General features: G+C 49.9%; 2 protein-coding genes across 2 annotated transcripts in view; both read right to left on the bottom strand.

Moving 5' to 3' along the window:
* The window catches only part of pdpr (pyruvate dehydrogenase phosphatase regulatory subunit), a 64,640-nt gene extending 51,549 nt beyond the window's left edge, over positions 1-13,091 (bottom strand). The window contains exons 1-6 of the mRNA XM_082969885.1: positions 12,920-13,091; positions 11,660-11,947; positions 9,385-9,518; positions 9,020-9,101; positions 2,415-2,578; positions 269-390 (exon numbers count right to left, since the gene is read on the bottom strand). Coding sequence (XP_082826011.1) covers positions 269-390; positions 2,415-2,578; positions 9,020-9,101; positions 9,385-9,518; positions 11,660-11,934 — 777 coding nt within the window. The 5' untranslated portion in view covers positions 11,935-11,947; positions 12,920-13,091. The remainder of the gene's footprint in view (positions 1-268; positions 391-2,414; positions 2,579-9,019; positions 9,102-9,384; positions 9,519-11,659; positions 11,948-12,919) is intronic.
* Positions 13,092-21,791: 8,700 nt separating this feature from the next.
* LOC106588060 (Golgi apparatus protein 1) overlaps positions 21,792-25,511 on the bottom strand; it is a 55,761-nt gene continuing 52,041 nt past the window's right edge. Inside the window, exons 22-23 of the mRNA XM_082969890.1 lie at positions 25,334-25,440; positions 21,792-24,266 (exon numbers count right to left, since the gene is read on the bottom strand). Of these exons, the coding sequence (XP_082826016.1) occupies positions 24,099-24,266; positions 25,334-25,440 (275 nt within the window). The 3' untranslated portion in view covers positions 21,792-24,098. The remainder of the gene's footprint in view (positions 24,267-25,333; positions 25,441-25,511) is intronic.

The raw sequence follows: 25,511 nt of genomic DNA on the forward strand, positions 1-25,511 counted from the left end.
TACAACACTGGTCTTGTCCAGCTCCTATACAGCATGTATGTGTCCCAAATGGTTCCTTATTCTAGTGCACTAAATAGGATGCATCCTATCATTCATAATGCGCTATGAAACCTTATAGATCAGTTGGGCTGAAGAGAGCTGTCTAGCACAGTGTTAAAGACTAGTGGAGAGAGAGAGAGACCCCAAGTCATTTACAGTCTCTCTCTCTCACACACACACACACACACACACACACACACACACACACACACAATGGGTAGAGATTCACCTGTCCTGCACAGTTGACAAAGTATTCACACTCGATGGCTCCTCTGTCCGTCTCCACCGCTGTCACATGTCCCTTGTCCATCATCACATGGTTAACTGTGGTGCGCTCGTGGATCTGCACTCCTGGAGGATCAGAACAGGGCAGACGGTCCAAGTCAGAAGTTTACATACACCTTAACCAAATACATTTAAACTCAGTTTTTCATAATTCCTGATATTTAATCCGAGTAAAAATTCCCTGTCTTAGGTCAGTTAGGATCACCACTTTATTTTCAGAATGTGAAATGTCAGAATAATAGTAGAGAGAATTATTTATTTCAGCTTTAATTTCTTTCATCACATTCCCAGTGGGTCAGAAGTTTACATACACTCAATTAGTATTTGGTAGCATTGCCTTTAAATTGTTTAACTTGGTTCAAGTGTTTCGGGTAGCCTTCCACAACCTTCCCACAATAAGTTGGGTGAATTTTTACCCATTCCTCCTGAGAGAGCTGGTGTAACTGAGTCAGGTTTGTAGGCCTCCTTGCTCGCACACGCCTTTTACAGTTCTGCCCACAAATTGTTCTATAGGATTGAGGTCAGGGCTTTGTGATGGCCACTCCAATACCTTGACTTTGTTGTCCTTCAGCCATTTTGTCACAACTTTGGAAGTGTGCTTGGGGTCATTGTCCATTGGGAAGACCCATTTGCGACCAAGCTTTAACTTCCTGACTGATGTCTTGAGATGTTGCTTCAATATATCCACATAATTTTCCATCCTCATGATGCCATCTATTATGTGAAGTGCACCAGTCCCTCCTGCAGCAAAGCACCCCCACAACATGATGCTGCCACCCCCGTGCTTCACGGTTGGGATGGTGTTCTTCGGCTTGCAAGCCTCCCCCTTTTTCCTCCAAACATAACGATGGTCATTATGGCCAAACAGTTCTATTTCGGTTTCATCAGACCAGAGGACATTTCTCCAAAAAGTACGATCTTTGTCCCCATGTGCAGTTGCAAACCGTAGTCTGGCTTTTTTATGGTGGTTTTGGAGCAGTGGCTTCTTCCTTGCTGAGCGGCCTTTCAGGTTATGTCGATATAGGACTCGTTTTACTGTGGATATAGATACTTTTGTACCTGTTTCCTCCAGCATCTTCACAAGGTCCTTTGCTGTTGTTCTGGGATTGATTTGCACTTTTCACACCAAAGTACGTTCACCTCTAGGAGACAGAACGCGTCTCCTTCCTGAGCGGTATGACGGCTGTGTGGTCCCATGGTGTTTATACTTGTGTACTATTGTTAGCGCAGATGAACGTGGTACCTTCAGGTGTTTGGAAATTACTCCCAAGGATGAACCAGACTTGTGGAGGTCAACAATTATGAGGTCTTGGCTGATTTCTTTTGATTTTCCTATGATGTCAAGCAAAGAGGCACTGAGTTTGAAGGTAGGCCTTGAAATACATCCACATGTACACCTCCAATTGACTCAAATTATGTCAATTAGCCTATCAGAAGCTTCTAAAGCCATGACATAATTTTCTGGAATTTTCCAAGCTGTTTAAAGGCACAGTCAACTTAGTGTATGTAAACTTCTGACCCACTAGAATTGTGATACAGTGAATTTATAAGTGAAATCATCTGTCATCAATTGTTGGAAAAATGACTTGTGTCATGCACAAAGTAGATGTCCTAACAGACTTGCCAAAACTATAGTTTGTTAACAAGAAATGTGTGGAGTGGTTGAAAAAATGAGTTTTAATGACTCCAACCTAAGTGCATGTAAACTACTGACTTCAACTGTAGATGTATTCATGTAGAACGGTACAATGTGATCAAACATTACAAACACTATGTGTAGTTCCCCGGCAGTTTGACTGGAGTACCAGGATGTTAAATTAGCCAAAGAGATGCCCCATGGGAACTAACTAACTCCCTCTGCCTGGCCCTTCCCTGCAGAAGCCTTGCCTTCTGGCATCATTACATCCTAACTGATGGCGATATCACATGGTTCTAACTTCCTGTTGAAACCTCCACTACAGAAAATTCCCCCGAATCAGGACGGAACAAGCAGGACATCTGGAATCATCCAATCAGGATTTCTGGAAAAACCTGTGAATCTTTAGGTTTGCAAGTCTAACAATAGTCCATCCTTGGTTTTACTGTCTCACCGTGTCCGGCCGCTGCCGTGGCGAGGGCGTGATTAACGTCAGGCGGTGACACCACGGCGTCCCCCGGTAGGTGGAGCGCCCCCACCAGGTCATGAATATTCACCAGGGGGTGGAGCTTGGACACCTCTTTGGGTTTGATCACATTACAGGGTATCCCCATCACACTGAGAGAGGAGAGAGGAGGAGGAGGAGGAGGAGGAGAGGAGAGGAGAGAGAGGAGGAGAGAGGAGAGAGGAGGGGAGAGGGAGGAGGAGGAGGAGGAGGAGGAGGAGAGGAGAGGAGAGAGGAGGAGGAGGAGAGGAGAGAGGAGGGGAGAGGGAGGAGGAGGAGAGGAGGGGAGAGGAGGGGAGAGGAGGGGAGGAGAGAGGAGAGAGGAGGAGGAGAGAGGAGAGGAGAGAGGAGGAGGAGAGAGGAGAGGAGGAGGAGAGGGAGGAGGAGAGAGGAGAGGAGAGAGGAGGAGGAGGAGGAGAGAGGAGAGGAGAGAGGAGGAGAGGGAGGAGGAGAGGAGAGAGGGAGGAGGAGAGGAGAGGAGAGGAGAGAGGAGGAGAGAGGAGGAGAGGAGAGGAGGAGAGGAGGAGAGGAGAGAGGAGGAGGAGAGGAGAGAGGAGGAGGAGAGAGGAGGAGGAGAGAGGAGAGAGGGAGGAGGAGAGGAGAGAGGAGAGGAGAGAGGAGGAGAGGAGGAGGAGAGAGGAGGAGGAGAGAGGAGGAGGAGAGGAGGAGAGAGGAGAGAGGAGGAGGAGAGAGAGGAGAGGAGGGGAGAGGAGGAGAGGAGGAGAGAGGAGGAGGAGAGGAGGAGAGAGGAGGGGAGAGGGAGGAGGAGGAGAGGAGGGGAGAGGAGGAGAGAGGAGAGAGGAGGAGGAGAGAGGAGAGAGGAGAGGAGGAGGAGAGGGAGGAGGAGAGAGGAGAGGAGAGAGGAGGAGGAGGAGGAGAGAGGAGAGGAGAGAGGAGGAGAGGGAGGAGGAGAGGAGAGAGGGAGGAGGAGAGGAGAGGAGAGAGGAGGAGAGAGGAGGAGAGGAGGAGAGGAGAGAGGAGGAGGAGAGGAGAGAGGAGGAGGAGAGAGGAGGAGGAGAGAGGAGAGAGGGAGGAGGAGAGGAGAGAGGAGAGGAGAGAGGAGGAGAGGAGGAGGAGAGAGGAGGAGGAGAGAGGAGGAGGAGAGGAGGAGAGAGGAGAGAGGAGGAGGAGAGAGAGGAGAGGAGGGGAGAGGAGGAGAGGGAGGAGAGAGGAGGAGGAGAGGGAGGAGAGGAGGAGGAGAGGAGGAGAGAGGAGAGAGGAGAGGAGAGGAGGAGGAGAGGAGGAGAGGAGGAGAGAGGAGGAGAGGGGAGAGGGAGGAGGAGAGGAGAGGAGAGGAGAGGAGGAGGAGAGGAGAGGAGAGAGGAGAGAGGAGGAGAGGGAGGAGGGGGAGAGAGGAGGGAGAGAGGAGAGAGGAGGAGGAGAGAGAGGAGGAGAGGAGGGGAGAGGAGAGAGGAGGAGGAGGGGAGAGGAGGGGAGAGGAGAGAGGAGGAGGAGAGGGAGGAGGAGAGGAGGGGAGAGGAGAGAGGAGGAGGAGGGGAGAGGAGAGAGGAGGAGGAGAGGAGAGAGGAGGAGGAGAGGGAGGAGAGAGGAGAGAGGAGGAGGAGAGGAGGGGAGAGGAGAGAGGAGGAGGAGAGGGAGGAGAGAGAGGAGGAGAGGGAGGAGGGGGAGAGAGGAGGGAGAGAGGAGAGAGGGAGGAGGAGAGGAGGAGAGAGAGGAGAGAGGAGGAGAGGGAGGAGAGGGAGGAGGGGGAGAGAGGAGGAGGAGAGGGAGGAGAGAGGAGGAGAGGAGGAGGAGAGGAGGGGAGAGGAGAGAGGAGGAGGAGAGGAGGAGAGAGGAGGGGAGAGGAGGGAGGAGGAGGAGAGGGGAGAGGAGAGAGAGAGGAGGGGAGAGGAGAGAGGAGGAGGAGAGGAGGGGAGAGAGGAGGAGGAGAGGAGGAGGAGAGGAGGAGAGAGGAGAGGGAGGAGGAGAGGGAGGAGGAGAGGAGGAGAGGAGGAGAGGAGGGAGAGGAGAGAGAGGAGGAGGAGGAGAGGGAGGAGAGAGAGGAGGGGAGAGGAGAGAGGAGGAGGAGAGGAGAGAGAGAGAGGAGGGGAGAGAGGAGGGGAGAGGAGAGAGGAGGAGGAGGAGAGGAGGGGAGAGAGGAGGGGAGGGAGGAGGGGAGAGAGGGAGGAGGAGAGGAGGGGAGAGAGGAGGAGAGAGGAGGAGAGGGAGGGGAGAGGAGAGAGGAGGAGGAGAGGAGGAGGAGAGGAGAGGAGGAGAGAGGAGAGAGGGAGGAGGAGAGGAGGGGAGAGGAGGGGAGAGGAGAGAGGGAGGAGGAGAGGAGGGAGAGAGGAGGAGGATGTGAGAGGAGGAGAGAGGAGGAGAGGGAGGAGGAGAGGGAGGGGAGAGGAGAGAGGAGGAGGGAGGAGGAGGAGAGGAGAGGAGGAGAGAGGAGAGAGGGAGGAGGAGAGGAGGGGAGAGGAGAGAGGAGGAGGAGAGGGAGGAGGAGAGGAGGGGAGAGGAGAGAGGAGGAGGAGAGGAGGGGAGAGGAGGGGAGAGGAGAGAGGAGGAGGAGAGGGAGGAGGAGAGGAGGGGAGAGGAGAGAGGAGAGGAGAGAGGGGAGGAGAGGAGGAGGGAGAGGAGGAGAGGGAGGAGGGGAGAGGGAGAGGGAGGAGAGAGAGAGAGGAGGAGAGGGAGGAGGAGAGGAGGGAGAGGAGAGAGGAGGAGGAGGGGAGAGGAGAGAGGAGGAGGAGAGGGAGGAGGAGAGGAGGGGAGAGGGAGAGGAGGAGGAGGGGAGAGGAGGGGAGAGGAGAGAGGAGGAGGAGAGGAGGAGGAGAGGAGGAGAGAGGAGAGAGGAGGAGGAGAGGAGGGGAGAGGAGAGGAGGAGGAGGAGAGGGAGGAGAGAGGGAGGAGAGGGAGGAGGGGGAGAGAGGAGGGAGAGAGGAGAGAGAAGGAGGAGAGGGAGGAGGAGAGGAGAGAGGAGGAGAGGGAGGAGAGGAGGAGAGGGAGGAGGAGGAGAGGGAGGAGAGAGGAGGAGAGGAGGAGGAGAGGAGGGGAGAGGAGAGGAGGAGAGGAGGGGAGAGGAGAGAGAGGAGGAGAGGGAGGAGGAGAGGGAGGAGAGGAGAGAGGAGGAGGAGAGGAGGGGAGAGGAGAGAGGAGGCGGAGAGGGAGGAGAGGAGGAGGGAGAGGAGAGGAGGGGAGAGGAGAGAGGAGGAGGAGAGGGGAGGAGGAGAGGAGGGGAGCGGAGAGAGGAGGAGAGGAGGGGAGAGGAGCGAGGAGGAGGAGAGGGAGGAGGAGAGGAGGGGAGAGGAGAGAGGAGGAGGAGAGGAGGGGAGAGGGAGGAGGAGAGGAGGGGAGAGGAGAGAGGAGGAGGGGAGAGGAGAGAGGAGGAGGAGAGGGAGGAGAGAGAGGAGGAGAGGGAGGAGGGGGAGAGAGGAGGGAGAGAGGAGAGAGGAGGAGGAGAGGGAGGACGAGAGGAGAGAGGAGGAGAGGGAGGAGAGGGAGGAGGAGGAGAGGGAGAGAGAGGAGGAGAGGAGGAGGAGAGGAGGGGAGAGGAGAGGAGGAGAGGAGGGGAGAGGAGAGAGAGGAGGAGAGGGAGGAGGAGAGGGGAGAGGAGAGAGGAGGAGGAGAGGAGGGCGAGAGGAGAGAGGAGGCGGAGAGGGAGGAGAGAGAGGAGGAGAGGGAGGAGGAGAGGAGGGGAGAGGAGAGAGGAGGAGGAGAGGGAGGAGGAGAGGAGGGGAGAGGAGAGAGGAGGAGAGGAGGGGAGAGGAGAGAGGAGGAGGAGAGGGAGGAGGAGAGGAGGGGAGAGGAGAGAGGAGGAGGAGAGGAGGGGAGAGGGAGGAGGAGAGGAGGGGAGAGGAGAGAGGAGGAGGAGAGGGAGGTGGAGAGGAGGGGGAGAGGAGCGAGGAGGAGGAGAGGGAGGAGGAGAGGAGGGGGAGAGGAGAGAGGAGGAGGAGAGGGAGGAGAGAGGAGGAGAGAGAGGAGAGGGAGGAGAGAGAGGAGGAGAGGGAGGAGAGGAGGGGAGAGGAGAGAGGAGGAGGAGAGGAGGGGAGAGGGAGGAGAGGGAGGAGGAGAGGAGGGGAGAGGAGAGAGGAGGAGGAGAGGGAGGAGAGAGAGGAGGAGAGGGAGGAGGGAGAGAGGAGGAGGAGAGGGGAGAGGAGAGAGGAGGAGGAGAGGGAGGAGGAGAGGAGAGAGGAGGAGGAGAGGGAGGAGGGAGAGAGGAGGAGAGGGAGGAGGAGAGGAGGGAGAGGAGAGAGGAGGAGGAGAGGAGGGAGAGAGGAGGAGAGGGAGGAGGAGAGGAGGAGGGAGAGAGGAGGGGAGAGAGAGGAGAGGGAGGAGGAGAGGAGGGAGAGGAGAGAGGAGGAGGAGAGGGAGGAGGAGAGGAGGGGAGAGGAGAGAGGAGGAGGAGAGGAGGGGAGAGGAGAGAGGAGGAGGAGGAGGGAGGAGAGAGGAGGGGAGAGGAGAGAGGAGAGGAGGAGAGGGAGGAGGAGAGGAGGGGAGAGAGAGGAGGAGGAGGAGAGGGAGGAGAGAGAGGAGGAGAGGGAGGAGGAGAGAGGAGAGGGAGGAGGAGAGGAGAGAGGGGAGGAGAGGAGGAGGAGAGGGAGGAGGAGAGGGAGGAGGAGAGGGAGGAGAGAGAGGAGGGGAGAGGAGGAGGAGAGGAGGGAGAGGAGAGAGAGGAGGAGAGGGAGGAGAGAGAGGAGGAGAGGGAGGAGAGAGGAGGAGGAGGGGAGAGGAGAGAGGAGGAGGAGAGGGAGGAGAGAGAGGAGAGAGGAGGAGGAGAGGGAGGAGGAGAGGAGGGGAGAGAGAGGAGGAGGAGGAGAGGGAGGAGAGAGGAGGGGAGAGAGGAGAGAGAGAGGAGGGGAGAGAGGAGGAGGAGAGGGAGGAGGAGAGGGAGGAGGAGAGGGAGGAGGAGAGAGGAGGGGAGAGAGGAGGGGAGAGAGGAGGAGGAGAGGGAGGAGGAGAGGAGGAGAGGGAGGAGGAGAGGAGGGGAGAGGAGAGAGGAGGAGGAGAGGGAGGAGAGAGGGAGAGAGGAGAGAGGAGGAGGAGAGGAGGAGGGAGAGAGGAGGGAGAGGAGAGAGGAGGAGGAGAGGGAGGAGAGAGAGGAGGAGAGGGAGGAGGGAGAGAGGAGGGGGAGAGGGAGGAGAGAGAGGAGGAGAGGAGGAGGAGAGAGGAGAGAGGAGGAGGAGAGGGAGGAGAGAGAGGAGGAGAGGGAGGAGGAGAGGAGGGGAGAGGAGAGAGGAGGAGGAGAGGGAGGAGAGAGAGGAGGAGAGGGAGGAGGGAGAGAGGAGGGGAGAGAGGAGAGAGAGAGGAGGGGGAGAGAGGAGGGGAGAGGAGGGGAGAGGAGGGGGAGAGGAGGGGGAGAGGAGGGGAGAGAGAGAGAGGAGGAGAGGAGGAGGGAGAGAGGGAGGAGAGGAGGAGAGGAGAGGAGGGGAGAGAGGAGGAGAGAGGAGGAGGAGAGGGGAGAGAGGAGGAGGAGAGGAGGAGAGAGAGGAGGAGAGGGGAGGGAGAGAGGAGAGAGAGAGGAGGGGAGAGAGGAGAGAGAGAGGAGGGAGAGAGGAGGAGAGAGAGGAGGAGAGAGAGGAGGAGAGAGAGGAGGAGAGAGAGAGAGGAGGAGAGAGGTTATGGAGATTTCCAGAAACATTCAGCAGGCCAGTGGAGATTGCTTGGCAGAGATGGACTAATAGAAAACAGCAGGCCAGTGGAGCTGGATAGGATAAATGTAATGAAGAGAACTGGAGTACTGAGAAGTACCGTTCATGGAGTTCAGCTACGTCCCAGAGAGAGTACTGAGCTATAACTCAGACCAGAGAGAGGCAGGGTCAGGGAGGGACCCTACTGGACCAGAGGAGAGGCAGGGTCAGGGAGAGACCTACTGGACCCAGAGAGAGGCCTACTGGACCAGAGAGAGGCAGGGTCAGGGAGAGACCTACTGGACCAGAGGAGAGGCCTACTGGACCAGAGAGAGGCAGGGTCAGGGAGAGACCTACTGGACCCAGAGGAGAGGCCTACTGGACCAGAGAGAGGCAGGGTCAGGGAGAGACCTACTGGACCCAGAGGAGAGGCCTACTGGACCAGAGAGAGGCAGGGTCAGGGAGAGACCTACTGGACCAGAGGAGAGGCCTACTGGACCAGAGAGAGGCAGGGTCAGGGAGGGACCTACTGGACCAGAGGAGAGGCAGGGTCAGGGAGAGACCTACTGGACCAGAGGAGAGGCCTACTGGACCAGAGAGAGGCAGGGTCAGGGAGAGACCTACTGGACCAGAGGAGAGGCCTACTGGAGCAGAGAGAGGCAGGGTCAGGGAGAGACCTACTGGACCAGAGGAGAGGCCTACTGGACCAGAGAGAGGCAGGGTCAGGGAGAGACCTACTGGACCAGAGGAGAGGCAGGGTCAGGGAGAGACCTACTGGACCAGAGGAGAGGCCTACTGGACCAGAGAGAGGCAGGGTCAGGGAGAGACCTACTGGACCAGAGGAGAGGCCTACTGGAGCAGAGAGAGGCAGGGTCAGGGAGAGACCTACTGGACCAGAGGAGAGGCCTACTGGACCAGAGGAGAGGAGGGGAGGGGAGGGAAGAGAAGTCAGGGAGGGGAGGGAAGGGCGGTCAGGGAGGGACTTACTTCAGCCTGGATGCCAGACGTTTCAGGGACAGGAAACGGTCCTGATTCTGGGCCAGGCATAGAGAGCCTGTTCTCACGTAGCCTGGAACAAACACACACATCAGGACTGCCAAGTCACGAGTCATCTCATGTTAAACCACACAAGGCAACGCCCTGCCATACTCTCTTGGCTTTGGCACACAACTAAATACCACAGGTAAATCTGTTTTTCCACAAGACTAAATACCACAGGTAAATCCAGTTTATACACAAACGGAAACAGAATATGAGAAGGGAGGGAACTCAGGCTAGAGTCATACTGTAGGCATGTTAGTACAAATGGAGTGGAACTCAGGCTAGAGTCATACTGTAGAAGACCATCCCACCTGTCTTGACCCCAGTCTCCTCCTCCAGGTGTTCATACAGGGAGTTGGAGTAGTCAGCCATTTTACACTCAATGGAGATGGGCTTGGCAACGCTGACGATCCCAGCACACAGCCTGGTGGTGCCAGCACCTAGCCTAGCACACAGAGAGATGAGGACAACATGGTTAGCCACAGCACCTAGCCTAGCACACAGAGCGATGAGGACATGGTTAGCTACAGCACCTAGCCTAGCACCTAGCCTAGCACACAGAGAGATGAGGACAACATGGTTAGGGACAGCACCTAGCCTAGCACACAGAGAGATGAGGACAACATGGTTAGGGACAGCACCTAGCCTAGCACACAGAGAGATGAGGACAACATGGTTAGCTACAGCACCTAGCCTAGCACACAGAGAGATGAGGACAACATGGTTAGATACAGCACCTAGCCTAGCACCTAGCCTAGCACACAGAGAGATGAGGACAACATGGTTAGCTACAGCACCTAGCCTAGCACACAGAGAGATGAGGACATGGTTAGCTACAGCACCTAGCCTAGCACCTAGCCTAGCACACAGAGAGATGAGGACAACATGGTTAGCTACAGCACCTAGCCTAGCACACAGAGAGATGAGGACATGGTTAGCTACAGCACCTAGCCTAGCACACAGCCTGGTGGTAAATGTAGTTTATACACACAACTAAATACTACTGGTAAATGTAGTTTATACACACAACTAAATACCACTGGTACAACACACACACACAGATGATCCCAGCACCCAGCCTAACATCAAATCAAATGTATTTATATAGCCCTTCTTAAGGGCGGTCAGGGAGCTGATATCTCAAAGTGCTGTACAGAAACCCAGCCTAAAACCCCCAACAGCAAGCAATGCAGGTGTAGAAGCACGGTGGCTAGGAAAAACTCCCTAGGAAAAACTCCCCAGAAAGGCCAAAACCTAGGAAGAAACCTAGAGAGGAACCAGGCTATGAGGGGTGGCCAGTCCTCTTCTGGCTGTGCCGGGTGGAGATTATAACAGCACATGGGCCTAGATGTTCAAATGTTCATAAATGACCAGCATGGTCAAATAATAATAATCACAGTAGTTATCGAGGGTGCAACAAGTCAGTAACACAAGAGTAAGTGTCAGTTGGCTTTTTCATAGCCGATCTTTGAGAGTATCTCTACCGCTCCTGCTGTCTCTAGAGAGTTGAAAACAGCAGGTCTGGGACAGGTAGCACGTCCGGTGAACAGGTCAGGGTTCCAGCAGGTCTGGGACATCCAGCCTGGTGGTGCCAGCGCCCAGCCTAACACCCAGCCTGGTGGTGCCAGCACCCAGCCTAACACCCAGCCTGGTGGTGCCAGTGCCCAGCCTAACACCCAGCCTGGTGGTGCCAGCACCCAGCCTAACACCCAGCCTGGTGGTGCCAGTGCCCAGCCTAACACCCAGCCTGGTGGTGCCAGCACCCAGCCTAACACCCAGCCTGGTGGTGCCAGTGCCCAGCCTAACACCCAGCCTGGTGGTGCCAGTGCCCAGCCTAACACCCAGTCTAACATGCATAATACACATGAGATCACAATAATTCATAGGGATTCTATGATCCACAATTACACAGATAGTAGATCCCATAGGTGTAAGAACGGCCATCTACTTTCCTCCCTGTCTAACACAGACAGAGGACCACAACACAGACAGAGGACCACAACACAGACAGAGGACCACAACACGACCACAACACAGACAGAGGACCACAACACAGACAGAGTACCACAACACAGACAGAGGACCACAACACAGACAGAGGACCACAACACAGACAGAGTACCACAACAACACAGACAGAGTACCACAACAACACAGACAGAGTACCACAACAACACAGACAGAGGACCACAACACAGACAGAGGACCACAACACAGACAGAGGACCACAACACAGACAGAGGACCACAACACAGACAGAGGACCACAACACAGACAGAGGACCACACAGACAGAGGACCACAACACAGACAGAGGACCACACAGACAGAGGACCACAACACAGCAGAGTGAGTAATGAGACATAAGACTATGGTTCCTTCTGATTTCTAGATGTTATCATCGTTATCATCAATAAGGTTTCGTAGGCTAGTCCGCACTTTTACTGTATTGGTCTCCCATCACCTGACAAGCCCAGTAAAACAATGAACTGATGAAAATGTCATATTGTCCACCTACCCACAAATAACGTGTTATGGAAACATGCAACACCCTCTTGTAAACAGACCACATCATTTAGCTTCTTACCTTCCCTGCTCCAATAGCACGATGTCAGTCCAGCCCAGCTTGGCCAGGTGATAGGCAACAGACGTCCCTACAATGCCCCCTCCACAGATCACCACCCGGGCTTGGCTGGGCAAGGGGATGGGCTGCGAGGTCTCTACAGCAGAGGCCAGGCTCCGGGGGGAGCTCCAGAGACCCCTAGGCCTAGTCCCCGGAGCCCAGCATCCTGCATGGAACAGCAGCCTAGGGAGCAGGGCAGGAGACAGAACCCTGGAGCTCCGTACGCAGCTGCAGTGCATGGCTTGGAGGAACCTGGAGGATCAGAACACAAACAGGCCAGGAGGATCACAACACAACAGGCCTGGAGGATCACAACACAAACAGGCCAGGAGGATCACAACACAAACAGGCCAGGAGGATCACAACACAAACAGGCCCGGAGGATCACAACAGGCCAGGAGGATCACAACACAACAGGCCTGGAGGATCACAACAGGCCAGGAGGATCACAACACAACAGGCCAGGAGGATCACAACACAACAGGCCAGGAGGATCACAACACAACAGGCCAGGAGGATCACAACACAACAGGCCAGGAGGATCACAACACAACAGGCCAGGAGGATCACAACAGGCCAGGAGGATCACAACACAACAGGCCAGGAGGATCACAACACAAACAGGCCCGGAGGATCACAACAGGCCAGGAGGATCACAACACAACAGGCCAGGAGGATCACAACACAAACAGGCCCGGAGGATCACAACAGGCCAGGAGGATCACAACACAACAGGCCAGGAGGATCACAACACAACAGGCCAGGAGGATCACAACACAACAGGCCAGGAGGATCACAACACAACAGGCCAGGAGGATCATAGCCAGCCGTAACATTAGCGTGTATGCAGACTTGAGTACCAGCTACCACAGCTAACGTGCGTACTGTCTTTCAAAACAAGCTACAGCTAGCTAGCTAGCTAACGTTAGTTGATCAGCTGGCTCAATGACAACTTTAACTCCTATCACTTCTTGCTAACGCCAATTGTAAAATCTGAAGTTTGCTTGTGTTCAACCTTCACCCCAAGGAGAACAACTCCGATCTAAACGTCTTTACATTGGTAATACCCTAGCGCCCTGCTTCTTCTGACATTCGTCTTGCTAATGATAATGCTAGTTAGCATGCTAGTTAGCATTATCATTGTTGGCTAGCTAGCTAGCTGCGCACTGGCTAACTGTTTTTTTTCTGTGACATTTGTCCCATATTTTAGGTAGCAAAACTCACCGATTCACTCCACTGGAAAAAGTAATGATATCTCTATTAGTGTTGAAGCAGATTTCAGTCCTGCCCTTCGACGGTACCAGAATGTTCCAGCCAGACCGTCTTCGGACAAACAAACTGCATTGTTTATTTACACCGCCGTGAAACGGGCAACAACAACTACTTCCGTTTCTCCAAATCCTTCACAATAATAATTTCGTCCAGTATATTTTGTAAATTAATAATTATGATGAAAATTTGCACACTTTTGAATATACACTTAAGAAAAAATATAAACGCAACAATTTTAAACCATTTTACTGAGTTACAGTTCATAGAAGGAAATCAGTCAATTTGAAATAAATTCATTAGAACCTAATGTATGGATTTCACATGACTGGGAATTCAGATATGCATCTGTTGGTCACAGATACTCAGTGGCGGCCTGTCATTCAGGGCAGGTGAGCCCCACCTGTTTTGAGAACCACCTGTTTAGCAAAAACATTTAAAATAGTATGTTTTTCATGTTATTTTTGACATTAACACGTCACATATCACTTTGTAAAAAACTATGAAATGTGAGTTAATAAAACCGCATACAAACATGGTTGCTTCTTGAGTAAGACATCTCCAAAATGCAGGTGTTTCAGCCCAGCTCAGTGCTTTCTGTGGTGGTGGGGCAGCCAGAGGAATATACAGGTGTTTCAGCCCAGCTCAGAGCTTTCTGTGGTGGAGGGGCATCTCCAAAATGCAGGTGTTTCAGCCCAGCTCAGTGCTTTCTGTGGTGGAGGGGCAGCCAGAGGAATATACAGGTGTTTCAGCCCAGCTCAGTGCTTTCTGTGGTGGTGGGGGCAGCCAGAGGAATATACAGGTGTTTCAGCCTAGCTCAGTGCTTTCTGTGGTGGTGGGGCAGCCAGAGGAATATACAGGTGTTTCAGCCCAGCTCAGTGCTTTCTGTGGTGGTGGGGCAGCCAGAGGAATATACAGGTGTTTCAGCCCAGCTCAGTGCTTTCTGTGGTGGAGAGGCAGCCAGAGGAATATACAGGTGTTTCAGCCCAGCTCAGTGCTTTCTGTGGTGGGAGGGTCAGCCGGTGGAAAATAGAGAGCGTAGGGGTTGGTAATGCTCTCTAGTTGCGCCGTGATTGGCTCAGTGTTCTGTCACTCATGGGGACACTACATCACCGCAAAATCTACAGGGAGAGCTAGAAAATTCAAGCCCCCTTTGGGAGCTTTACATTAGATTTACATTAGAAGTGCCCATCCAAGAAGGCTCAAAGTCATTGGCCACAAATAAAATGACGTCAAATCACGTTATATTTACAGCAGCTTTAATTGGACTTTCAAAATCTTAACTAGCAAGCTAGACAAGCGGCCATCATCACGAATCGACAATCTACTGGCAAATCCTTTTCAAACGTTTTCGTAAGAGAAATTATAGATTTAAAAAAACATATCGGTGATCATCGACCATTGGACATAAACATGAAGTTGTAAATCACAAATTCTACAGTGAGGGATTTGGAAGGAATCTTTCATTTGTTTTTTTGTTGTATTTTTTTACTTATCTATATTTACTTAATACTTATTTTTCTTAAAACTGCATTGTAAGTAAGCATTTCACCTGTTGTATTCGGCGCACGTGACAAATAACATTTGATTTGATCAGTGGCTAACTGCAAGCGTTGCAAAGCAATCACTAGCTTGCTATTCAGTGGAGTGGGTGTGTGGGTGCAAATCTGGGTTTAAGGGTCTCTTTTCCAAGCTTAAAAAGGATAAAAACATTCACATGCAACACTATGGGCCAGAAAAGGTTGAATACACTGGTCACGCTGTCAACCTAGTACGACTTCTCCCGCTTTCAAAACAACTGGAAACTTGGAACTGGGAAATCTCAGACTTCAGTGAGTTCAAGACAACTGGGAACTCTGGGGGGGGGGGAATTCAACTCGGAATTCCAATTCGGGAACTTGGGCCTCTTTCTAGAGCTCCAACCTGAAGATCACAGACGTCATGATTCAACCTTTTATTTATTTTTTTAGTTCCCAGTTGTTTTGAAAGCACCATAAACCTAGAGAATGCCAGACTTTGATGACAAAGTTTGATGACAAAATTTGCCCACAAGAAGGACCGCTGCGCCACCTTCCTGTTCAAGTGAGCACAGCACAACAAGGTGAGTCCAAAAATATATTGTATTCTGCTGCATAAATGATGGAATATGCCAGGGAGATATGTCCCTTCCACCTCATAAATTAGCCTACCGTTCTGACTTGGTGGTGCACATGTAGCCTCTTTAGAGAAATGTCATCATCGAGTATTGTAAGAGCTTTCATTGTCTACTTATATGCCCCCTTTATTTATCCTACGGTTCTGATTTGGTGTACAGGGAGAATACTGTATGAACAGCCCATGTTCTGAATTCTGTCGCTGTACATTTCAAAAGTGCTGAACAGATAGTTATATTGGCTGCGTCTGTCCTAGCTCGCTCATTGTCTTAACCGAAATTACGGATTGCCTCTTATCCGCTCATCGTTCCCTTACGCCATAGTTTGTACATCTCAATTGTCAGTAGAAACCACATTTGTTTAAGCGAAGCAGCCATATCAGCTATGTTTTTTAAAAAGGCAGTAAATGAGGCTGAATGAACTGTTTCGCTGTCAGACAAGGCTCCTCTGATAACCAGGTGTAGCAGTGGTAAGGATTCACTCCATGGTGCTGACAAGAAAGCTCTGCTGTTGGGACAGCTTTATGTAAAGCCCCTAACAGTTTATGGGCACCATTTATCACTGTTATAGTGCAATTCATGTATTGTTTAGTGTTGTGTAGTAGCTTTGCTGGCATGCATTAAAAAAAAATGTTGAGTTTGCCCCACCAAAGATATACATGTTAAAATCAGCATTGCCTAAAACCAGTCAGTATCTGGTGTGACCACAATGCATCGCGACACATCTCCTTCACATAGAGTTGATCAGGCTGTTGATTGGTGTCCTGTGGGATGTTGTCCCACTCCTCTTCAACGGCTGCGTGAAGTTTCTGGATATTGGCGGGACCTGGAACACGCTGTCGGTCACGTCGATCCAACAGTGGAGGAACATCCTCCTCAGTGAATTTATAAAACTTTTTAAAAAGTTATCCTTTTCAGATAAAACTACACTAAATATATTCACGTCACCAAATAATTGATTAAAACAAAGTGTTTTGCAATGTTGGGGTTTGGCCGTTATTGTGAATATGAATTTGTTCTTAACTGACATGTCTAGTTAAATAAAAGGTTAAATAAAAAAATAAATAAAATATCCAATATGAAAAACGTACTGAACATTGTGTAATGCAAATGGGCTAATTAATTAATTGTTGATTACAATTCTACCAATAATATTATAAATATTATTACTAATTGTAACGTTAAATATTTGTTTCACTGTTACCATGACAACTATGTAGTAATCATTACTTTTAATGCTGCTAACAACAATGTCAATGCTATATTAGTTTTGCCATAAATGCTGTTATCTTTAAAAAAATATATATTGTTAAACAAAATTGTAAAATCTGCTAACATTTCCCAATAAACAGTAACTCATTTCGAACTTTTTTAAAATAATTTTTGACCACCTTCATTGCGGGGACATTTATTTTGAAGGGAAATAGCCAAAGTCAGGCCATTATTCTCGCAACGTCTCGCTTCTTCTTGCTGGAGGACCGGAGGTCATGTTTCCGCTCCCATCGCTGCGTGAACCGGATCTTCCTGAAACGTCGTTTGGTCATTACTGTACGTAGTAAAATGTAAAAAAAAAATGGCCACATTTGTTATTGTTTCAATACATTAATATTGTGCCAGTTATGAGGAAAGGGAGACTGTTTTTATCCAGTTGTCTTCAAATTAAAAACATCTGTTGGAAATACATTGCTTTTCTAATCACATGATACCAACAGTCATTCTGAAATACCCAACATGAGAACACAATGATGTAAAAAATCCGCAGACAATTTTATTAAATTGACCAAATGTTCATCTGTACAGCAAAAAAAAAAAACACAATGTAAAATCTCAATATTACGTTGTGGCATAATCAGAAAAATTATAGCACATCCATAACTATACACAAAGAAAACTGGTTATCGTCAGTCTGTTTCAAAGAAGTCTCACTTCAAACCGCACAAAAAAACAGACAGGAAGGAAGGACAAACTTTTGTTTAAATTGAATAGAGCGGGACGTCCAAGTGTTGCTGAAGCAGTAGAGGTGTCCTCTACAGCCCCTGGAAACAGAGGTGCTTTGTGACCCTTCTCATGCAGTCCAAACAGTCTCACGGAGGGGCCTCGGTGTCCAGAACTCTCCCCTCCTTTCACGCTGTTCCAGGGTTGAGATGTGGAGGATGGTGGTAGTGGTGCCAGATTTACAACAGGGCCCAGTTCTAACCCAAGATGACCTCTTATTAAAGGGGCCTAAGGTTACTCTTTAAGGTCCAAGGCCATTATGTTATTTTCAGAGGTAGACTGGCTCTGGAAGCCAAAAACAGACAAATACTCCGTCTAAACATGAATCAGCTTCTCAATTGTGATACAGTTCTAGAGACACAAACCCCCTTTACTTTCATATCACATCGAAATAATTTCACAAATGTAAAATACACATTCAATGTACACCAGTGGTGTAAAGTGCTTCAGTAAAATGTTTTCTGGGTATCTGTACTTTATTTATATTTTACAACTTTTACTTCACTACATTCCTAAAGAAAATGTACTTTTTACTCCATACGTTTTCCCTGACAGCCAAAAGTACATTTTGAATGTTTAGCAGGACAGGAAAATAGTCTAATTTATACACTTATCAAGAGAACATCCCTGGTCATCTCTACTGCCTCTGGTCTGGAGGACTCACTAAACAGAGAACATCCCTGGTCATCCCTACTGCCTCTGATCTGGAGGACTCACTAAACAGAGAACATCCCTGGTCATCCCTACTGCCTCGGATCTGGAGGACTCACTAAACAGAGAACATCCCTGGTCATCCCTACTGCCTCTGATCTGGAGGACTCACTAAACAGAGAACATCCCTGGTCGTCCCTACTGCCTCTGATCTGGAGGACTCACTAAACAGAGATCATCCCTGGTCATCTCTACTGCCTCTGATCTGGCAGACTCACTAAACAGAGAACATCCCTAGTCATCCCTACTGCCTCTGATCTGGAGGACTCACTAAACAGAGAACATCCCTGGTCATCCCTACTGCCTCTGATCTGGTGGACTCACTAAACAGAGAACATCCCTGGTCCTCCCTACTGCCTCTGATCTGGAGGACTCACTAAACAGAGAACATCCCTGGTCCTCCCTACTGCCTCTGATCTGGTGGACTCACTAGTTTGTAAATTATGTCTGTAAATAACATTTAAAAAAACAAGAAAATGCTGCCGTCTGATTTGCTTAATATAAAGAATTTTAAATTATTTAAACTTTTACTTTTGATACTTAAGTATATTTTAGCAATTATATTAACTTTTTATACTTCTGTATATTTAAAACCAAATACTTTTTCAACACGAGCACAGGTGGTGCCTCGGTCGTCCGTCAACACGCGCTGACACATGGATTCATTTAAACTGGATACAACAGATCATCTAGATGACAGCATTAACAGAGGAAAAACCTTTCTGAACCCCCCTCCTCCACTCTAACACCATCTGATTCCTAATTAACAGATGGAAAAACCTTTCTGAACCCCCCTCCTCCACTCTAACACCATCTGATTCCTAATTAACAGATGGAAAAACCTTTCTGAACCCCCCTCCTCCACTCTAACACCATCTGATTCCTAATTAACAGATGGAAAAACCTTTCTGAACCCCCCTCCTCCACTCTAACACCATCTGATTCCTAATTAACAGATGGAAAAACCTTTCTGAACCCCCCTCCTCCACTCTAACACCATCTGATTCCTAATTAACAGATGGAAAAACCTTTCTGAACCCCCCTCCTCCACTCTAACACCATCTGATTCCTAATTAACAGATGGAAAAACCTTTCTGAACCCCCCTCCTCCACTCTAACACCATCTGATTCCTAATTAACAGATGGAAAAACCTTTCTGAACCCCCCTCCTCCACTCTAACACCATCTGATTCCTAATTAACAGATGGAAAAACCTTTCTGAACCCCCCTCCTCCACTCTAACACCATCTGATTCCTAATTAACAGATGGAAAAACCTTTCTGAACCCCCCTCCTCCACTCTAACACCATCTGATTCCTAATTAACAGATGGAAAAACCTTTCTGAACCCCCCTCCTCCACTCTAACACCATCTGATTCCTAATTAACAGATGGAAAAACCTTTCTGAACCCCCCTCCTCCACTCTAACACCATCTGATTCCTAATTAACAGATGGAAAAACCTTTCTGAACCCCCCTCCTCCACTCTAACACCATCTGATTCCTAATTAACAGAGGAAAAACCTTTCTGAACCCCCCTCCTCCACTCTAACACCATCTGATTCCTAATTAACAGATGGAAAAACCTTTCTGAACCCCCCTCCTCCACTCTAACACCATCTGATTCCTAATTAACAGATGGAAAAACCTTTCTGAACCCCCCTCCTCCACTCTAACACCATCTGATTCCTAATTAACAGATGGAAAAACCTTTCTGAACCCCCCTCCTCCACTCTAACACCATCTGATTCCTAATTAACAGATGGAAAAACCTTTCTGAACCCCCCTCCTCCACTCTAACACCATCTGATTCCTAATTAACAGATGGAAAAACCTTTCTGAACCCCCCTCCTCCACTCTAACACCATCTGATTCCTAATTAACAGATGGAAAAACCTTTCTGAACCCCCCTCCTCCACTCTAACACCATCTGATTCCTAATTAACAGATGGAAAAACCTTTCTGAACCCCCCTCCTCCACTCTAACACCATCTGATTCCTAATTAACAGATGGAAAAACCTTTCTGAACCCCCCTCCTCCACTCTAACACCATCTGATTCCTAATTAACAGATGGAAAAACCTTTCTGAACCCCCCTCCTCCACTCTAACACCATCTGATTCCTAATTAACAGATGGAAAAACCTTTCTGAACCCCCCTCCTCCACTCTAACACCATCTGATTCCTAATTAACAGATGGAAAAACCTTTCTGAACCCCCCTCCTCCACTCTAACACCATCTGATTCCTAATTAACAGATGGAAAAACCTTTCTGAACCCCCCTCCTCCACTCTAACACCATCTGATTCCTAATTAACAGATGGAAAAACCTTTCTGAACCCCCCTCCTCCACTCTAACACCATCTGATTCCTAATTAACAGATGGAAAAACCTTTCTGAACCCCCCTCCTCCACTCTAACACCATCTGATTCCTAATTAACAGATGGAAAAACCTTTCTGAACCCCCCTCCTCCACTCTAACACCATCTGATTCCTAATTAACAGATGGAAAAACCTTTCTGAACCCCCCTCCTCCACTCTAACACCATCTGATTCCTAATTAACAGATGGAAAAACCTTTCTGAACCCCCCTCCTCCACTCTAACACCATCTGATTCCTAATTAACAGATGGAAAAACCTTTCTGAACCCCCCTCCTCCACTCTAACACCATCTGATTCCTAATTAACAGATGGAAAAACCTTTCTGAACCCCCCTCCTCCACTCTAACACCATCTGATTCCTAATTAACAGATGGAAAAACCTTTCTGAACCCCCCTCCTCCACTCTAACACCATCTGATTCCTAATTAACAGATGGAAAAACCTTTCTGAACCCCCCTCCTCCACTCTAACACCATCTGATTCCTAATTAACAGATGGAAAAACCTTTCTGAACCCCCCTCCTCCACTCTAACACCATCTGATTCCTAATTAACAGATGGAAAAACCTTTCTGAACCCCCCTCCTCCACTCTAACACCATCTGATTCCTAATTAACAGATGGAAAAACCTTTCTGAACCCCCCTCCTCCACTCTAACACCATCTGATTCCTAATTAACAGATGGAAAAACCTTTCTGAACCCCCCTCCTCCACTCTAACACCATCTGATTCCTAATTAACAGATGGAAAAACCTTTCTGAACCCCCCTCCTCCACTCTAACACCATCTGATTCCTAATTAACAGATGGAAAAACCTTTCTGAACCCCCCTCCTCCACTCTAACACCATCTGATTCCTAATTAACAGATGGAAAAACCTTTCTGAACCCCCCTCCTCCACTCTAACACCATCTGATTCCTAATTAACAGATGGAAAAACCTTTCTGAACCCCCCTCCTCCACTCTAACACCATCTGATTCCTAATTAACAGATGGAAAAACCTTTCTGAACCCCCCTCCTCCACTCTAACACCATCTGATTCCTAATTAACAGATGGAAAAACCTTTCTGAACCCCCCTCCTCCACTCTAACACCATCTGATTCCTAATTAACAGATGGAAAAACCTTTCTGAACCCCCCTCCTCCACTCTAACACCATCTGATTCCTAATTAACAGATGGAAAAACCTTTCTGAACCCCCTCCTCCACTCTAACACCATCTGATTCCTAATTAAAAGATGGAAAAACCTTTCTGAACCCCCCTCCTCCACTCTAACACCATCTGATTCCTAATTAACAGATGGAAAAACCTTTCTGAACCCCCCTCCTCCACTCTAACACCATCTGATTCCTAATTAACAGATGGAAAAACCTTTCTGAACCCCCCTCCTCCACTCTAACACCATCTGATTCCTAATTAACAGATGGAAAAACCTTTCTGAACCCCCTCCTCCACTCTAACACCATCTGATTCCTAATTAAAAGATGGAAAAACCTTTCTGAACCCCCCTCCTCCACTCTAACACCATCTGATTCCTAATTAAAAGATGGAAAAACTTTTGAAATAAATAGCTTCTCGTTTTCAGGTTATTTTAGAAATAATTTTAATTATTGAATTGGAATATCAGTTTATTTCCTGAATTGACCAAGTTCAATTGGAATGGATCCCAACAGGCCCCTGACCTCTGAGGAGCAGGACAGATTGAGGATGGATCCCAACAGGCCCCTGACCTCTGAGGAGCAGGACAGATTGAGGATGGATCCCAACAGGCCCCTGACCTCTGAGGAGCAGGACAGATTGAGGATGGATCCCAACAGGCCCCTGACCTCTGAGGAGCAGGACAGATTGAGGATGGATCCCAACAGGCCCCTGACCTCTGAGGAGCAGGACAGATTGAGGATGGATCCCAACAGGCCCCTGACCTCTGAGGAGCAGGACAGATTGAGGATGGATCCCAACAGGCCCCTGACCTCTGAGGAGCAGGACAGATTGAGGATGGATCCCAACAGGTCCCTGACCTCTGTGGAGCAGGACAGATTGAGGATGGACCCCAAAATGCACCTTATTCCCTACATAGTGCACACTACCTTTTGACCACGACCCATAGGGCCCTGGTCTAAAGTAGTGCAGTTAAATAGGGAATAGGGCAGGCCGTTTATGTACGGCCACAGAACCACTTCTCTATTCCACGTTACCAGCTATAACAGGACTCACGTACTGTAGGAGAGACACTGGACATAAACACAATAGAAAAAACCAACACGCCATCATTATCACAGTCAAAACAACCAGCTCAGAAAGCAGAAGAAGCATATTTACAAATCAACATCAATTGGTTGTTCTTGTACAATATGACGTTTTGTTTATTTTAACTTTAGCATTTACTAAAGGAGGCACATACATGACCAACTGGTCAGTGTCCCAAAAAGGCATCTTTCTGTCGTGCACTACTATTGACCAGAGCCCTATGGAACCCTATTCCCTATATAGTGCACTACTTTAGACCAGAGCCCTATGGAACCTTATTCCCTATATAGTGCACTACTTTAGACCAGAGCCCTATGGAACCCTATTCCCTATATAGTGCACTACTTTAGACCAGAGCCCTATGGAACCTTATTCCCTATATAGTGCACTACTTTAGACCAGAGCCCTATGGAACCCTATTCCCTATATAGTGCACTACTATTGACCAGAGCCCTATGGAACCCTATTCCCTATATAGTGCACTACTATTGACCAGGGCCCTATGGAACCCTATTCCCTATATAGTGCACTACTATTGACCAGAGCCCTATGGAACCCTATTCCCTATATAGTGCACTACTTTAGACCAGAGCCCTGAGCTGCTCTGATTCTGCTAAAATACATTGGCGGGAGGGGCGGAGGGGGCTGGGCCAAGCCAGGGATGGGTTTTTTTAGCTGGACCTTTGGAAGAGACAGTCTGTTTCTGCCAACCAAATAGAACCCTGTTCCCTACATAGTGCAAGAGTTCTGACCAGAGACCTATAGAGTTAGTTCTCTCACAAGACATCTGACCAGAGACCTATAGAGTTAGTTCTCACAAGACTTCTGACCAGAGACCTATAGAGTTAGTTCTCACAAGACTTCTGACCAGAGACCTATAGAGTTAGTTCTCTCACAAGACTTCTGACCAGAGACCTATTGAGTTAGTTCTCTCACAAGACATCTGACCAGAGACCTATAGAGTTAGTTCTCTCACAAGACATCTGACCAGAGACCTATTGAGTTAGTTCTCTCACAAGACATCTGACCAGAGACCTATTGAGTTAGTTCTCTCACAAGACATCTGACCAGAGACCTATAGAGTTAGTTCTCTCACAAGACATCTGACCAGAGACCTATAGAGTTAGTTCTCTCACAAGACATCTGACCAGAGACCTATAGAGTTAGTTCTCTCACAAGACATCTGACCAGAGACCTATAGAGTTAGTTCTCACACAAGACATCTGACCAGAGACCTATAGAGTTAGTTCTCTCACAAGACTTCTGACCAGAGACCTATAGAGTTAGTTCTCACACAAAGCCAGTTGATGAAGTGGACCAAAGAGGCGACAACATTGATATTGTTCTGTGATGTCAGGTCCGGGTATGAAGGACCCAGGGCTCTGGTCACAAGTAGTGCTCTATATAGGTAATAGTCCCAGGGAGGGTCCGTCCGTCCGTCCCAGGGAGGTCCGTCCGTCCCAGGGAGGTCCGTCCGTCCGTCCGTCCCAGGGAGGTCCGTCCGTCCGTCCCAGGGAGGTCCGTCCGTCCGTCAGTCCCAGGGAGGTCCGTCCGTCCGTCAGTCCCAGGGAGGTCCGTCCGTCCGTCAGTCCCAGGGAGGTCCGTCCGTCCGTCCCAGGGAGGTCCGTCCGTCCGTCCTCCTCTCTCTACCTGTCCTTCAGTTCCCTGGTGACTCTCTTGGTGATGCGTCCGCAGAGCAGGCCGACCAGGAAGAGGACAATCACCCCCAGGGAGATTATAAACAGGATGTAGTTCTTAGAGGGGGAGGTCATCACCTGCAAGGCAAGGTCTGAGAACCCCTCTGCTGGCGCCACCTGGGGGGAGAGGGAATAATTAGAGGGGGGGGGGGGGGGGGGTCATCACCTGGGGGGGAGAGAGGGAATTATTAGGGGGGGGGTTACCATCTGGGGGGAGAGGGAATTATTAGAGGGGGGGGTCAACACCTGGGGGGGAGAGAGGGAATTATTAGGGGGGGGGGGGGTTACCACCTGGGGGGAGAGAGGGAATAATTAGAGGGGGGGGTCAACACCTGGGGGGAGAGAGGGAATAATTAGAGGGGGGGGTCAACACCTGGGGGGAGAGAGGGAATAATTAGAGGGGGGGGTCAACACCTGGGGGGAGAGAGGGAATTATTAGAGGGCGGGTCACTACCTGGGGGGAGAGAGGGAATTATTAGAGGGGGGGTCACTACCTGGGGGGAGAGAGGGAATTATTAGAGGGCGGGTCACTACCTGGGGGGAGAGAGGGAATTATTAGAGGGGGGGTCACTACCTGGGGGGAGAGAGGGAATTATTAGAGGGGGGGTCACTACCTGGGGGGAGAGAGGGAATTATTTCTGAGTTTCCTTATAGACAAAATCGTGACGCCATGCCAAAAAACATTAGGTAAGAAATTAATATAAAATTAAATATAAATAATGTAGAAAAGACAAATGGACCAACATAGCTTTAAATGTTCTCACAGACCCATGGCAAAATGTGTAGAGTTGCAGGAAATCAGTTTTAAAACAGACAAATTTGCCACCACTGCTGAAAAAAAATCTGTGGTTATTAAAGGGGAAGCCCTGCAGGTGTCAGGTTAAAGGGGAAGCCCTGCAGCTGCCAGGTTAAAGGGGAAGCCCTGCAGCTGCCAGGTTAAAGGGAAAGCCCTGCAGCTGCCAGGTTAAAGGGAAAGCCCTGCAGCTGCCAGGTTAAAGGGAAAGCCCTGCAGCTGCCAGGTTAAAGGGGAAGCCCTGCAGCTGCCAGGTTAAAGGGGAAGCCCTGCAGCTGCCAGGTTAAAGGGGAAGCCCTGCCAGGTTAAAGGGGAAGCCCTGCCAGGTTAAAGGGGAAGCCCTGCCAGGTTAAAGGGGAAGCCCTGCCAGGTTGAAGGAGTGTATAATAACCTTGGCGGCGTAGCTCCACATGTCCATGCGGTCCTGGAGTCTCTTCTTACACTCTGGCTGCAGACGGACTCGCTTATCCTGCAACGACTCCAGTAGACATGACATCTCTGGTAGAGAGAGATAGATAGAGAGAGGAGAGAGTGTAGGAAGGTGAATATACCTCTATGGAGGGGGTAGG

This window comes from Salmo salar, chromosome 26 (genome assembly GCF_965601325.2).
Source record: "Salmo salar chromosome 26, fSalSal1, whole genome shotgun sequence".
NCBI classification, from domain to species: domain Eukaryota; kingdom Metazoa; phylum Chordata; class Actinopteri; order Salmoniformes; family Salmonidae; genus Salmo; species Salmo salar.